General features: G+C 40.0%; 2 protein-coding genes across 2 annotated transcripts; one reads left to right on the top strand and one right to left on the bottom strand.

Moving 5' to 3' along the window:
• Positions 1–3933: 3933 nt before the first annotated feature.
• On the top strand, positions 3934–5853 carry LOC106083985 (nuclear pore complex protein Nup58). Its single transcript, XM_013247341.2, has one exon. It carries the CDS (start codon positions 4061–4063, stop codon positions 5660–5662), a length of 1602 nt encoding a protein of 533 aa, XP_013102795.2. The 5' UTR covers positions 3934–4060; the 3' UTR covers positions 5663–5853.
• A 7089-nt stretch (positions 5854–12942) lies between these two features.
• On the bottom strand, positions 12943–16484 carry LOC106083993 (developmentally-regulated GTP-binding protein 2). The gene is made up of 4 exons (XM_013247354.2): positions 16274–16484; positions 15863–16170; positions 15244–15801; positions 12943–13445 (listed from the first exon to the last, which is right to left on the bottom strand). Exons 1-4 carry the CDS (start codon positions 16335–16337, stop codon positions 13284–13286), a joined length of 1092 nt encoding a protein of 363 aa, XP_013102808.1. The 5' UTR covers positions 16338–16484; the 3' UTR covers positions 12943–13283.
• Between the last annotated feature and the right edge of the window lie 609 nt (positions 16485–17093).

Genomic DNA, 17093 nt, shown 5'->3' with positions numbered 1-17093 from the left:
TATCATTGAGTTTAAACTTGAATCGGAAAGCACTCATTGATGTGTGAAAAGTTTACCCCTGCTCGGTCCCAGGCCGAATTTTTGCTCTACTCACAAATGCCTTTCTGGTTGGTGGGGTTGACTCCTGGGTCTTTGTCCTAAAAATGAGTCAATTTCTTACACTACATCCAAATAGCTTTTATGTAGGTCACATATTGCATTGGTCGGTAAATATGTTTGATTAGGGAGCTATTTTTGGGTGGGGCGGGTATACTAATATAGTTATTCTGTTTGTAACACCTCGAAATATGCGGCCCGATGGGTACTTTGACCCAATTTTAAATAAAATATTCGTATTCTACTCTTCAATACCTTTCATTTGATACCCATATTGTCCCGATCAGTCCACTTTTGATTTTGGGTGGTGTTTTTGGGGAACGGGGGAGGGTCCGCCCCCTTCCGATATCAACAAATTATAAAGCTTTTCCTCCTTCCTGACCATATTCGCAATTTACTCCTGAATACCTTGCATTTGAGTCCCATATTGTCATGGTCGTCCAATAAACCTAGGTAGGTCGGTTGGAATTGTAAATGGGCCATATAAACCGATCTTGGGCCTTGACTTATTGAGCCAGTAGAGAGCGTCATTCTTATCCGATTTGGCTGAAATTTTGCACGAAGTGTTTTGTTATGACTTCCAATAACTGTGCTAACTATGGTTCAAATCGTTTCATAACCTGGTATAGCTGCCATATAAACCGATCTTGGGTCTTGACTTCTTGAGCATCAAGAACATCTAGAGGGCTAAATTCTTATCCGATTTGGCTGAAATTTTGAACGAAGAGTTTTGTTATGACTTCCAACAACTGTGCTAAGTATGGTTTAAATCGGCTCATAACCTGATATAGCTGCCATATATACCGATCTTGGATCTTGACTTCTTGAGCCAATAGAGGGCGCATATCTCATCCTTGGCTGAAATTTTGCATGAATTTGTTTGTTATGACTTCCAACACCTGTGTTAAGTATGGTCCAAATCGGTCTATAATATGATATAGCTGCCATATAAACCGATCTTGGATCTTGATTTCTTGAGCATATAGAGGACGAAATTCTTATTTGATTTGGCTGAAATTTTGCATTAAGTATTTTGTTATGACATGCAACAACTACGATAAATATGTTTCAAATCGGTACATAACCTGATATAGGTTATGATAACTGTGGGCGAGTCCCATAGACTTGCCTCCGCGAGGAAGCTCATCGAGGAGTATGAGACTCAGAAGAGTGGCAGATTGGATGATGGTTCAGTTCAGGCGAGTGAGAACGGTTTATTGGTGGGCGCGTTGAAGGAAGTGGGAATGGCCAGCGATACTGATGGTATTTTGTCTATCGACTCTTTCTTTTTCCTGAGAGTCAAAGAAGCGTTCAGGGTAAAAGATAGAATTGGGTTAATAACGTCGACCAACCCCTCAGAAGACGAAAAGCGCAGGTTGAGTAAAGCCACTGATACTATCGGGAAATGGAACCAAACAAACGAGGAGCTTGGTCTGCCTGTAAACTCAAGCGACAGTAAGCATTACTTTGGAATGATTACAGAATGTGAATCTAGCGGTGTCGTTCTAGCCATAGTCGGAGCGGTAAAGGTAAGGTAGCGCAGAGGTTAGCATGTCGCCTATGACGCTGAACGCCTGGGTTCGAGTGCTGGTGAGAACATCAGAAAAAATTTTCAGTAGTGGTTATCCCCTCCTAATGCTGGCGACATTTTTTAGGTACTGTACCACTCGATATGGCAGCCATGTATAAACTTCTCCACAACGAGGTGTAGCATTGCGGCACACCGTTCGAACTCGGCTATAAAAAGGAGACCCCTTATCATTGAGCTTAAACTCGAATCGAACAGCACTCATTGATATGTCAGAAGTTTGCCCCTGCTCGTTAATGGAATGTTCATGGGCAAAATTTGCAAAGGTAAGTGCCTCCCTTTCCTAGCTAATTACGTTGATCTAGCCATAGACGGATCAGTCTAAGAATTAGCCAAGGAGGGAATAGATCTTTAAATGGCCTTGGGAAGGTCCAACCCTCTACCAGCTTACAAGGCACAGCTGGAACAAAGAATTAGCCAAGGAGGGAAAAGACCTTTCAATGGCCTTGGGAACGTCCAACACTCTACCAGTCTACAAGGGACAGCTGGGCCAAACTGCCCGAAATTCCGAGATATTGGATAGCCACACAAGAGCACCAAACGATTGGGACATCTATAAGGCTGGGCTAAGAAAATATAAGAACGGGCTGAGAAAGGCTCAGAACAAATCCTGGGTAGAATTCTGCTGCTCCGTGGAAAATACATCTGAGGCCTCTAGGCTAAGGAAGGTTGTCCTCGAGACCTATTACAACGGGGTATATTTCGAAGTCAGAGAATGTAAGGACAAAGTCTAGTGAGGAAAAACTGGAACTAGTTGATACACATTTCTTGAGAAATTCTCCAACGGACAACGTGGCGTCAGAAGAGGTTGTCACTGCTATGCATTCGTCGGAGATTATTAGGGAAATTGTGTCTGAGCCGAAAATCCTTTGGGTGATGGTAAAAAGATTCGACTCCTTTAAGTTGCCAGGCCCTGATGATGTATCGTTTGAATTACAAGCTGTGTCCGATAGACTGGTTCCTTGGCTTGGGAGATATACTCTGGTTGTATTAGCATGTCATATATACTTGTGGGATGGAAGGACACGAAAGTAATTTTCATTCCGAAAGCACGAAAACCTTACCATACGAAGGCGAGCTGGTAGTCCTATGTGTCCCGTTGGAATACCGAAAACTAAACAGACCTCCTTCTTACTTCCTTTCAGTAATAGGCTCGTCTTCTCACGATCCTATCGCCCCCATATGATTATGGTCGTTCTAACGACCGTTTCGCAGTTCCACGCCCTTAATTCGGACTGCGTCGACCCGAAAAGGTTTAACAAACTTTATTGGCGACAGTCCACTGGCATTCACTGCCTATTCGTCCGCTTTTCCATTGCCCCTTACTTCGCTATGTCCCGGCAACCACACGATGCGTATCATGCCATCTTCTAAAAACGCGTTAATCTCCTTTTAATACTCCTAGACTGTTTGTGACCCTACTGTCCTGGTTGTTCTAGCCCTGATAGTCATCTTACTGTCCGCAAGATGTTCACATTTAACGTACTCGCGTTAACACCAAAATGCAACTCTGCATACAAATTTCTTTAACTTTGTCGCTTGAAACCGAACGACATTCGGTGTTGCCACCGTTGTTGGTCGTCAACGTTGAAAATGGTTTAACTTTTGTGTGTTGCTTTTTAACATTTGTTTGCAGTGTTGCATTTTTCAACGCAACGCTCCACAACGCGTTCATACTGTTTTGGCCTTGGGCGTTGTGTTTTGTTTTTGAGGGTCGCATTGAAAAACGAAACCCTGCAAACAAATAACACGAAAGCGACGTGCAAAAGTTAAAAAAAATTAAACTTTGGCGACTGAATTCGAGCGTGATTCTGTGTTGCCATACGTGAAGCACTGTTTTAAGGCCTCAAAGATTAAATTTGTTTTACTTTTGAGCATTGCTTTTGTGGGATTTGTTAGCAACACTCAACCTTGTTCAGTTAATCCTGCAAAAATCTTTTAATCTTGTGGCTGATAATAATCCAAATAATAACTACATTTTCAATTAGAAAGTGTCCAGAAATTTGACAGACTAGTGGGAGTTTGCGCCATCATCCCCACAGGGTTGTGTCATTGATTTCGTTGTTGTTAGGCAAGTGACTTAACCATCTTAATTCAACCATGGCTGCTTTTATTGTACAAATATTCTTATGGTGGCAACGACCCCTACATAAAACTGAACTCTATAATGTCATTCACAATGGCAATGGTACTATTGTGATTCGTAGCTTGGCGCAATTGAAAACAGCTGTGCGTCAACAAATAAAAAAAAAACTCGTGTGCTTTACATTTGTCAGTGAAATTCCCAACGAAATTGTTAAAATTTGTAAATAAATATAATATTACATAAAGTATTTCTAAATTTAAAGTAAATTGGCCAAGAGGGGAACTTTGGAAATGTCTGGTTTTTCATTTGGAGCACCAGCAGCAGGAAGTACGCCAAACAATCAACAGTCTGGGTTTTCTTTGACGGCGCCAAAAACAATGGCAACAGCCACCCCTACTTTGGGTGGTCTGGGAGGTTTTGGATCAACAGCGGCCACCCCGGCATTTGGAGCGGCTGCACCAGCCTTTGGAGCACCTGCAGCAACTCCAGCATTTGGCGCTGCCGCAGCCACACCGGCATTCGGCGCTGCTGCAGCTACGCCAGCTTTTGGTGCTGCCACCGGTACTCCAGCATTTGGCGCTGCCAGCAGTGCTCCTGCATTTGGAGCCGCCACCAGCGCTCCAGCATTCGGGGCAGCTGCATCAACTCCGGCATTCGGAGCTACACAATCAGCAGCACCTGCATTTGGCACAACAGCGGCCCCAGCATTTGGGGCGACGCCAGCAACGTCAGCACCAGCTTTTGGCACCTCATTCAGTTTTGGGGCTCCTACAGCAACTGCAGCAGCTTCAACTGCTGCAACTGGCACTACTTTTGGCTTTGGTGCCACCTCTTCAGCTGCAACGGCGAGTACTGCACCGACTTTATCATTTGGAGCAGCTGCCGCCACTTCCGCGGCAGGTACTGGCACTGTGCCAACTTTAGGACTAGGTGGTGCGGCAACAGGCACTAGTTTTTCTTTTGGAAAACCTGCCGCCACTACTTCTGCTAGTTTGAATTTTGGCACCACAACAACTACCACATTAGGAGGTGGTTTATTTGGCAAACCAGCCACAACGGCGGCCACCGCCACGGCACCAACACCATTTGTGGGTCTGGGAGGCATTGATGTCAGCTCAAATAAACCCAAGCCAGGAGAATCAAAACAAGATATCAAAGTAAAGGAAACCCAAGTACCCGATGAAATTGCTCGAACCGTGGACGCGCTCAAGACATACATCAAAACACAGAAAACCCTATCATCGGATATAGGAAGAACCTCTACCACGAAATTGACCAATGTATCTGGAGAAATACTAAATCTGCAATGGGCTCTACAGGAAATCGCCAACTCTGTGGAAGCCAATTACAATCAAATAAAACTCTTGCGCAAAGAAACTTCCAAAACCATACAATCAGTGGAAATGGCCCAGCGGACTCAAGACACTCCCGTCGGCTTACAATTCGAAAATAATGCTCCCTTTCAGTTCTTTCAAAATCTGGTGGCAAAATACGAACATGATCTGATTAATTTCCGCCAGCAAATAGCTCTCACCGAAAGACACATGCACTCACTCACCAATCCACAAAACGTGGCCCCCCAAGATTTAAAGCGTGGCTTCCAACAGATCAACGAAAGTTTTATCTCTTTGGCTGGACGCCTGCATGAGATCCACCAAAAGGTAGAGGCGCAAAAGGAACAGTATTTAAATCTACGCAAATATCGCTTACGAGACAACACCGATGTGTTTGCCAAATTAGACAATCCCGAGACAAAGGTGGATACCTCACGCATAACGGCCGGACCAACACCATTCTCCAATATAACAGCCATAAGTAATTTTGGCAAATCATTTGGTAATTCAGCATTATCGGGAACAGCGCAAGCATCTGGAGCTCAACAAGGCAAATAGAAGGCCCTCTTGTTTGTTGAATTAGAGCTACTATGGGTATTTATAGACAACAGATCATGGAAAGTACAATCGAGAGTTTATGAATGATATGGTTAGAGGCCATATGGAGAGAGGGAGATACGTTATCATAAATGTTAAAGCAAAATTTCTTTATATTGTATGTAGATTAATAAATGATAATGATTTTTTTATTTATGCGAGCTTTTATTGGAGGGATATCTTAATGCAAATGAATCTGTTATACGTGGAGAGAGTCAAACGGGGGCTGAAAGTGCTCTACTCATGTCGCAACTCGATAGGTATGAGTTGGGGATTTAAGCCAAGTTCGGTTCACTGGATGTACACTGCTGTGATTCGGCCGATTCTCACCTATGGGTGCTAGATGTGGCAATGGGCTCTCATTAAGGTAAGCGGTATAAGGGAAAATGTAGAGTTTTGGGGCGATGCTGATATCGAGGGCAAGGAGGAGTGGTTCGAAAGTAGCATTGAATGTGATAATTGATCTGAGACCTTTAGACTTGTGCGTGGAGTGCCCAGCGTGGAACACTGTCCTCAGACTGAGGGAGTCCGGGACATGACGCTGTTTGGATTTCGGACATTCGTTTGCCTGCAGAAGGCCGGTGGGGCGAGAGGACAAGATGGCATTGGAGAGGCATAGGACTATGAGCCGGTTGCGTCTTTCTTCGATGGCGATCTAGAGGTTGTCTTCGCGGGGGGATATTTAGGCTGGGGACGTCCCGCCTTTCATGGGTCCCTCTGTTTACACAGATGGGGTCACCGCGGCAAAAGTTTTTGTTGATTTCCTAGGAATTAGGGAGTCACAGAGACTTCTGAACAGGTGGGGTGTCTTTCAAGCTGAGGTTTTTGCGATCCTCAGGGCCTTGGATGTGATCCTGGGTCAGGTGCGGCTGCCCTCTCATCCAGTCACATATGGAAAGAAGGCCCTGGCTGCAGGTCATGTGAAGTCCAAGCTTGAGGAGAAATGCTCCGAGAGCAGCACTGAATGCGATACTTGATCTGAGACCTTAGCACTTATACGTGGAGTGCTCAGAGTTAAAGACTGTCCTCAGATTGAGGGAGTCCGCGACATGGCGCTCTTTGGATTTCAGGGTGTGTCTTTCAAGCTGAGATTTTTGCGATTCTCAGGGCCTTGCATGTCATCCTGGGTCAGGAGCGGAAGCCCTCTTCTACTGTCATGATTTATATGGACAGTCAGGCTGCGCTGAAAGTCCTGGCTGCGGGTCATGTCATAACGAAGCTTGAGGCTGCTGTCAGATTGTGCTGGGTTCCAGGCCATCAAAAGATGGGGGGGAACGAAGAAACTGACGTGCTGGCCAGGTTTGGAATACGGATGGACTTGTGAATGCTAAGACTACGGTGAACGCTAAGACTTGGCGTGGGCTGGCGTTGTGGGGTGCAGCGTGTCTAAGGTTCGACGGAACCAGGACGTCGATTTTCCATGATATGGCCCCAGCAATCCCAGGACGTGATGGACTCGGGACGATAAATTTTTTTGCTGCATATGTGGGGATGAGGAGGAGATAGTCCAGCATCTGCTGTACCAATAGCCCGCTTTGGGGCATTGGTGCATCTTTTCTTCACAGAGCTTTCTACAGTCTTATGACCCCCCAATCATTCTTGATTTCTGTATGGGCCTGGGATAGCTGACGGGGCAGCCCTGTTGGCGAGACTTCTTTCGGGGTCTATGGCAACTTTTCGTTTATCTTTATTTCTTCTACCAGATTTCGTCTCTCTTTCCCTTATTTCATTTCAACCTAGGACAAGGTCTGTGAGTGAAGCAGTTACCAACTGAGGTTGCCAGATGCATGTCCTTTAGTCTACTCTTACCGAACCATAGGAGCAAGTCATTCGATGGCGGTATAATCGGGGGGAGGATAGGAAACCTGGATGAGTTTTCTGATCGGATAGCTGAGATAGCACATGAGGTGAAATGTGAGCTACACATCCTTGGATTGACGGAACTCTAGCATTACCATCTGAAAATTCATGCTACACGGATTTGGCGACCTAACTGTGACTGGCCCGAGGAAATGCCCCAGGATGTTTAACCGTCTATTTATTGAGCATCCCGTGAATGACAAGGCTAGGAAAAGAGCCATCCGTGGTCTCCGACCCAAAGGACAGCCATCACAATTTATCAGGGCCGAAGTTACGAATGTCATCCGTGGAGCCAAGTCATCCACGGTGTTGAGCCCCGACGGAATCACTACACTGATGCTGGAAAACCTGGATTTATCTGGAGTCGAGTACCTTACAACTGTCCTCAATCTGTCTTTAATTACTCTCATAGGCATAGTGATCCTGTTACTGTAGCGTGGGAAGGACCTGAGCAAGGGGAGTAGTGCAGACAGATCTCCTTTCTCTCACCAGTAGCTAAGACGCTTGGGGGCCTACTAATAGTGGCATGGGGCGGATTAATATCCGACAAGTATCTGTTATGCTTATCATAAAACTATACAGTGTCTACGCAGTATTGTTGTCTTATTTTTTAAACATCACTATCATATTTATACTTGGAAATGATAGACCACACATCTCTTCAAAAATCTATATAATTCCCTGAAGAATTTCTTACCTTTTTTGTGGGCTGGAGATACTTAATATAATCTTGCAAATTTCTTTCCGACTTTGAAAACGCAGCTCTTTTCTTGATCAATTTCTTCTAATAACCAATTGTCAAACCAAAATAGAGAGGAATCTTGATATAAATTCTTGCAAACTGTTATCTTTGCACCTTACAAATTTCTCTTGATATTAGATTTTACTTGAAATAATCTACAAATTTGGAAAGAGAATAAAAAAAATTAAAAATATTAGTTTAGATTAAAAAAAAAAAACAAAAAAAAAATAAAAATTAAAATTAAATAAAAATTAAAAAAAAAATAAAAATTAAAAAAAAAAATAAAAATAAAAATTAAAAAAAAAATAAAAATTAAAAAAAAATAAAAATTAAAAATTAAAAAAAAAATTAAAAATTAAAAAAAAAAATTAAAATTAAAAAAAAATAAATAAAACTTATAATAAACTAATAATAAAAATTCAAGTTTGAAACAAACTAAAAATATATAAAGGTTAAAATTAAAAATTTTAAACAAATTTAAAATTTATAAAAATTGAAAATTTGAAAAAAAAAACTTTTAAGTATTTTTAAAAACCTTTAAATAGGTGGACCTTGAGCTTGAAGTAAAATAACTATTTGAATATATTAGGAAAGGTCGCATACAAATACACTGTGAATTTTTAAAAACATAAAAAAGTGAAAAAATATTGAGGATAAAAAATTTTAAAATAAATAAAAATATAAAACAAATTAAAAATATATAAAAAAAAAATAAAAAAAAAATATTAAGGAAAAAATTCAAAAAAAAACATTTTTGCATAAATTAAACAACATGTCCCTAAACATTTAAGGAAATATTTAAATATTCAAAAACAAAAATAATAATTTAAAACAATTTTAATGTATATAAAAATAGAAAATACAAATTTTATAAAATTTTAAAATATATAAAATTAAAAATTTAATACAAATTTTAAAATTTGGAAAATTGACAAAAATATTAAGGAAAAAAATAAAAATATAAAATAAATTTTAAATATTTTTAAAAGAATTAAAAAAAATAACGGGAAAAATTAAAAAAAAAATTAAGAAAATATTTTTAAATATTAAAAAAAAAATATTTAAGCATTAAAAAAATAAATGAAAGAAAAAATTTTAACCAAATTTAAAAAAACAGGAAAATTAAAAATACAAATTTAAAACAAATTTAAAATAAAAAATAAGATTTTTTTTAACAAATTAAAATTTTAAAATCTTAACAAATTTAAGAAATGTAAAAATAAAAATTTAAAACATTCTAAAAAAAAAAATATTTTTAAACATTAAAAAAATATTTTTTAATATTCAAAAAAATACTTTTAAAAATTCAAAAAAATATTGGGTTGCCCAAAAAGTAATTGCGGATTTTTTAAAAGAAAGTAAATGCATTTTTAATAAAACTTAGAATGAACTTTAATCAAATATACTTTATTTAGACTTTTTTCTAAAGCAAGCTAAAAGTAGCAGCTGATAACTGACAGAAGAAAGAATGCAATTACAGAGCCACAAGCTGTGAAAAAATTTGTCAACGCCGACTATATGAAAAATCCGCAATTAATTTTTGGGCAACACAATATTTTTAAATATTCCAAAACAAAAATATTTAAAAATAATTGAAAAACTACTTATTTAAAATAAAGCAAAAGAGTGGTAAGTTCGGCTGGGCCGAATCTGATATACCCTCTACCATGGATCGCATTTGTCGAGTTCTTTTCCCGGTCACTCTTTTAAGGCAAACAAAGGAGAAAAGAAAAGAATTGCTATGCTAGTGGAGCTATATCAAGTTATGATCCGATTCGAACCATAATTGAATTGAATATTGGAGACCATAGTAGAAGTCATTGTGTAAAGTGTCAGCCAAGTCGAATTGCGCCTTGTAGGGGCTCAAGAAGTAAAATAGGGAGATCGGTTTATAGGGGAGCTGTATCAGGCTATAAACCGATTCAGACCTTACTTGACACGTATGTTGAAGGTCATAGGAGAAGCCGTTGTACAAAATTTTAGACAAATCGGATAATTATTGCGCCCTCTAGAGGCTCAAGAAGTCAAGATCCCAAATCGGTTGATATGGTAGCTATATCAGATTATGAACCGATTTGAACCATACTCAGCACAGTTGTTCGAAGTCATAACAAAACACGTTATGCAAAATTTCTGCCAAATCAGATGATAATTGCGCCTTCTAGATGCTCAAGAAGTCAAGATCCCAGATCGGTTTTTATGGTAGGTACTAAATCAGTTTAGGGATAGATTTGAACCATATTTGGCACAGTTGTCGGAAGTCATAACAAAACACGTTTTGCTTAATTTTAGCCAAATCGGATAGGAATTGAGCCCTTCAGAGGCTCAAGAAGTCAAGATCCCAGATCGGTTTATATGGCAGCAATATCAGGTTATGGACCGATTTGAACCATATTTAGCACAGTTGTCGGAAGTCTTAACAAAACAAAAAACATGCAAAATTTCATTCTAATCGGATAAGAATTGCGCCCTCAAGAGGTTCAAGAAGTCAAGATCCAACTTCGGTTTATATGGCAGCTATATCAAAACATAGACCGATATGGCCCATTTACAAGCTCAACCGACCTACACTAATAAGAAGTATTTGTACAAAATTTCAAGCGGCTAGCTTTACACCTTCGAAAGTTAGCGTGCTTTCGACAGACAGACGGACGGACGGACTAAGTCGACTTAAAGTGTCTTGACGATCAAGAACATATATATTTTATGGGGTCTTAGAAGAATATTTCGAGAAGTTATGAACAGAATGACGAAATTAGTATAACCCCCTCCAATGGGTACAAAAACACCAACATCTCTTTTTGATAGTTTTACATGACTTCAAGTCGAACCATCCACGAAATTTTAAACAAGTAAAAACGTGCTAAATTCGGTCGGGCCTACATACCAACCCAGCAAAAATTATAGCTTCTAGGAACAGAACAAGGGTGATCGAGAGACAAGGGAGCTATATAGGGTTATAGACCGATTTAGACTGTACTTGGCACAGTTGTTGAAAGTCATAACAGAACATTATATGCAAAATTTTAACAAATCGGACAAAAATTGCGGCTTGTAAGAGCTCAAGAAGTCAAATGGTGAGATCGGTTTGTTTGGGAGCTATATCAGGTTATGGACCGATTTACACCGTACTTGACACAGCTATTGAAAGTCATAACAGAACACTATATGCAAAATTTCAGCCAAATCGGACAAAAATTACGGCTTGTAAGAGCTCTAGAAGTCAAATGGGGAGATCGGTTTATGTGGGAGCTATATCAGGCTATAAACCGATTTACACCGTACTTGACACAGTTATTGGAAGTCATAACAGAACACTATATGCAAAATTTCAGCCAAATCGGACAAAAATTATGGCTTGTAAGAGCTTTAGAAGTCAAATGGGGAGATCGGTTTATGTGGGAGCTATATCAGGCTATAGACCGAATCGAACCGTACTTGACACAATTATTGGAAATAATAACAGAACACAATGTGCAAATTTTCAGCCAAATCGGACAAAAATTACGGCTTGTAAGAGCTCAAGAAGTCAAATCGGGAGATCGGTTAATATGGGAGCTATATCAGGTTATAGACCGAATTGAACCGTACTTGGCACAGTTATTGGAAGTAATAAAAGAACACTATGTGCAAAATTTCAGCCAAATCGGATATGAATTGCCGCTTCCAGGGGCTCAAGAAGTCAAATGGGGGGATCGATTTATGTGGGAGCTATATCAGGTTATGGACCGATTTACACCGTACTTGACACAGTTATTGGAAGTAATAACAGAACACTATGTGCCAAATTTCAGCCAAATCGGACAAAAATTGTGGCTTCCAGGAGTTCAAGAAGTCAAATCGGGAGATCGGTTTATATGGGAGCTCTATCAGGTTATAGAAAGATTTGGACCGTACTAGGCACAGTTGTTGGATTTCATAAAAGAACACCAAGTGCAAATTTCAACCAAATCGGCAAAATTTGCGGCTTGAAAGGACCCAAGAAGTCATATCGGGAGATCGGTTCATATAGGAGGTATATCAGGTTATAGATTAATGTTAACCGTACTTTGACAGTTGTTAAAAGTCATAACAGAACTCTACATGCAAAATTTCAGCCAAATCGTGCAAAAATTGCGGTTTTCAGGGGCTCAAGAAGTCAAATGGGGAGATCGGTTTATATGGGACCTATATCAGGTTATAGACCCATTTGGATCGTAGTTGTCACAGTTGTTAAAAGTCATTACGGAGCACTACATCCAAAATTTCATCCAAATTTGACAAAATTGCGGCTACCAGGGACTCAAGAAGCCGAATCTGGAGATTGGATTATATTGGAGTTATATCTAACTCTGAACCGATATGGCCCATTTGCAATCCCCAACGATCTACTTCGATATTAAGTATCTGTGCAAAATTTCAAGCTGCTAAATTTACGCGTTCGACCTCTATCGTGATTTCGACAGACGGACGGACATGGCTAGATCGATTCAGAACGACGAGACAATCAAGAATATATAGTTTATGGGGTCTAAGACGAATACTTCGAATACTACATCTTATGGTGGTAGGTATAAAAAAGGTAACAATACACAATATAATAAAAAAAATTAATTCTTTAAAAATAATTTGCAAACAATTACCACTTTCACTCGGAGGATATATTAACATGATTTCTTCTTCTTTATTATTATAGCAGCAGTTTCTTGGGTTTTAAGTGATTTGTTTATATGTCTCTAGTTAGTTGAATGTAACTATTAACGCCAATGTTTTAACGGTTTCTTTGTTTTATGAATTCGGTATAAAAAATCGAAGCGCTTCACCATTATATTTTGTTTACAATAAATATCTGATATATGTATCAACTAAAAATCATCGAAGGCCATTAAATAAATTTAAATGTAAACGTAGAAATATCCAAAAACAAAAAAGTTGTATCGATTACAAAGAACAAAAAGTTTTTGTTTTTTGTTGTGATAATACGACGTTAAACGTGTTTTATCATTTCTTAACAATTTGTATGACATCTTCATCAGCCATTATGTGGCCAATGCCAACGCGTTGTGGTGAATACTTGGTGGAAGTACCCCAAACTAAGGCATATTTAAATTGGGCAGCCAAAGTACGATGGATGGCATGGCAAACGTACTCCACGGAGACGCCCTAAAAAAAAGAAAGAAAATAAAAAGGGGTAAGAAATCGATAAAAATAAGTTAAGAGAATGGTTTATATGTGGGAAATCAAAAGAAGTGTCCAAGCGTTAGAACTTTTTCGTAAGTTGTGCGTGTCAAAAAAGGGTCTTTAAGTCTGGAAGATTTTGCCTACTTACTCACTCCGCAATTTAGGTGATGAAGATACGAAAGCAGATTTAAACCAACTTAGGGTTATAGAATAGGAATTGATACAGCGGCTTTTGGATGGCAGAACTGAGCAAAACGCAATGACACAGACATTCGAAACACATCCCTTAGGAGTATCAACGCCTGCATACAGTTGACAAACATAAACAAAGATACCGGCACGGGATAACTGTGAGCACCACACATATCGGAGCTCAGCCTGTGTGGTGCTCATAGTTATCCCGTGCCGGTATCTTAGCTTATGTTTGTCAACTGTATGCAGGCGTTGATATTCCTAAGGCATGTGTTTCGAATGTCTGTGTCATTGTTTCACGAGAGGCTCCCGACACGGGATAGCTGTGAGCACCACACAGGCGGGAACATTGAGGTTCAAACTGTGTTGTGTTAATTGTTGTCACGATAAGCTTGGCTTTGAGCTACCAAGCGCGTCGACAATCGCGTCGCGGACAATCAAAGGAATCGAGAGGAAAGTCTCAGTGAGAGGCCGATATGACAGGGCGAGCTATTGGCGCCTTTAAATAACCAATGGCTACCATGTTCCAGCGGCGATCGGTCGTATAGACCGGAATGAGCTTGCTCACCTACAGGAGTTTGACGAGGATCGCCACCTCCACATGAAAATGTGGCTGCAACAACACAACGAGAAGCTTAGATGCGAGTTATCAGGCACGTGTAGGTTGGGTTGAGGAATGCTCTATACGGAGTAGATGCAACTGCAGTCACCGACAATCGGCCATATCGAGCAGACAGTCTCAGTGAAGTGTCGGGCGGCCCTGATTTGGCATAAATACTGAGTGCCTATAATGCTCGATATGACAAGGCGAGTTATTGGCGCCTTTAAATATTCAATGGTCATCATGTTCCCACGGCGATTTGTTCTTTGGACCGGAACGAGCTTGCTCACCTATAGGAGCTAGACGAAGATCGCCACCTCCACATTAAGACATGTGGCAACAACATAGACTAAGATCCTTCAATCCCACGGCAGTCAGTTGTACATACCAGACTGGCTCTACTCATCAGCAAGGGATGGCGCCTCAGTGTGCAACGCACTGTTACAACGACAACAAGACCTTTAAAGTTTAATATCATAGAGATCCCCTATGTATACCTATGCCAAATCTATTTCTCTTTTTATGTGTAGTATACGTTCATCGTTCAAAGATTATGGAATTATTTGGCAGATTTAGATCTAATAAAAATAAATAAAACAAATTATGTTCAGGCTGGAGTGATTAAAGGGCTAGTTAAGTACACCTGGAGCTTGCAAATTTTGACCATGAAAATTCCATTAAGGAACAGGAGCAAACTTCTCACATATCAGAGAGTACTGTCCGAATCAATTTAAGCTCAATGGTAAGGGACTTCCTTTTTATAGCCGAGTCCGAAAGACATGCCGCAGAGCCACAACTCTTTGGGAGAAGTTTTTATACAGCAAAGTACCTTACAAATGTCGACATCATAAGGAGGGGATAACACCGCTGAAAATTTTTTTTTAATGTTCTTGCCAGGATTCAAACCAAGCGTTCAGCGTCATACGCAGACATGCTAACCTCTGTGCTATGGTGGTCTCCAACTTACCCTTACTTACTATAACTTACCCTTCTTAAAATCAATCCATCATCGAAATCTGGAGGCGCTCCTGGCTTCTTTGTATACACCCGAATCAGTTGTAGGGCATCCCATAAGGCTTCCAATAAATAATCTAAATTTAATTTCATATTACAACTAACCACAATCGAATGCGGTTGCCTGGCCAATCGATCAACTTCCTCAATGGAGATTTGATCGATCTTATTGTAGACATATAGACATGGCAAATAGACACGATTCGCTGTGACCACATCGATAAACTCGTCCTCGGTACAGTCTTCACGGAATAAAACTTCAGCATTGAAGATTTTAAATGAGTGCAATATCATTTGGACCATTTTCTCACTGCAACGCGTCAGACTGCAGGTGGAATTGAAACTTAGGCCACCACCCTTCTTTTGCTTGAAATAGATATTGGGTTTGCGTTTATTCAAACGTATGCCCACGGATTCCAATTCTCGTTCCAGCAGATCACGATGTACATTGGGTTTGGTGGCATCCAACATCATGACAACCAAATCAGCGGTACGAGCGACAGCGATAACCTGACGACCTCTACCTTTGCCCTGGAAGTGTAATGAGTTTTATAGCAACAACAACAACATAAACACTTTCTCTTGCACTTACCTGAGCAGCACCCTCAATAATACCAGGCAAATCCAGCAATTGTATATTGGCTCCCTTGTACTCAATGACACCAGGAATACAAGTCAATGTTGTGAACTCATAGTTGGCCGCCTCGGATTCCGTCTTTGTTAATGTTGACAGCAGAGTTGATTTACCCACTGAGGGAAAACCAATCAGAGCCACTCTGGCATCTCCACTTTTTAAGACATCAAAGCCTTCGCCTTTCTCTCCCTTCTTTGCTGGCTCCAACAACTGGGAACGATATTTGGCTAGCTTGGCTTTCAGCAATCCCAAATGGTATTCGGTGGCTGTAGGCAGGGAAGGGGGAAAAAAATATGAAAAGTTTTAGCTGCCAATTATAACCTTGTTTTTTTTTGCTTTAAGCTACCACAGTCAGCCATCCATGCGTACCTTTATTTTTCTGGGTTCTTGCAATTTCCCTTTCTATTTCAGCAATTTTATCCAAAATACCCATGCTGCTTCCTTATTTTCTTTGACTAATGAACGGTTTTTTTTATTATTTACACGCAAATCATAATAAAAATTGCGGAGATTTCGCAAAATTTTTCTTTTTTGATCCCACTCGCCACAAATCAAACTCCGGCAATTGACAGACTAAGAAATGCTGGCAAATGTCAAAATACAAATGCTTCTTCTTATTACGCCAATCATTGCGAAACACACTGAATGATTACACTCGGCAAACAAAGTATGCATCTAGTGGGAATAAATGAAACACAAAGAAAATTTTACAGTTGAATAGAAGTAGAAGAGAATAGAAGACGCAATTTTGGTCCGATTTGGCTGAAATTTGGCATGTAGTGTTCTGTTACGACTTCCACTCACCGTGGTAAGTACGGTTGAAATCGGTCGATAACCTGATATAGCTCCCATATATACCGATCTCCCGATTTAACTTCTTGAGTGCCTGGAAGCCGCAATTTTTATCCGATTTGGTTGAAATTTTGCATGTGGTGGTCTGTAATAACTTCAAACAATTGTACCGTGTACGGTTTGAATTGGACTATAGCCTGATGTAGCTCCCATATAAACCGATCTCCCGATTCGACTTCTTGAGCCCTTACAAGCCACAATTTTTGTCCGATTTGGCTAAAATTTTGCATGTGGTATTTTATTATGAATTCCAACATCTGTGCCACGTACGGTTGAAATCGGTCGAGAGCCTGATATAGTACCCTTATAAACCGATCTCTCGATTTGATTTTTGAGC

Source organism: Stomoxys calcitrans, chromosome 2 (assembly GCF_963082655.1).
Source record: "Stomoxys calcitrans chromosome 2, idStoCalc2.1, whole genome shotgun sequence".
Taxonomy (NCBI): domain Eukaryota; kingdom Metazoa; phylum Arthropoda; class Insecta; order Diptera; family Muscidae; genus Stomoxys; species Stomoxys calcitrans.
The sequence above is the reverse complement of the archived record's forward strand: the minus strand, read 5'-3'. Positions and strand labels throughout refer to the sequence as shown.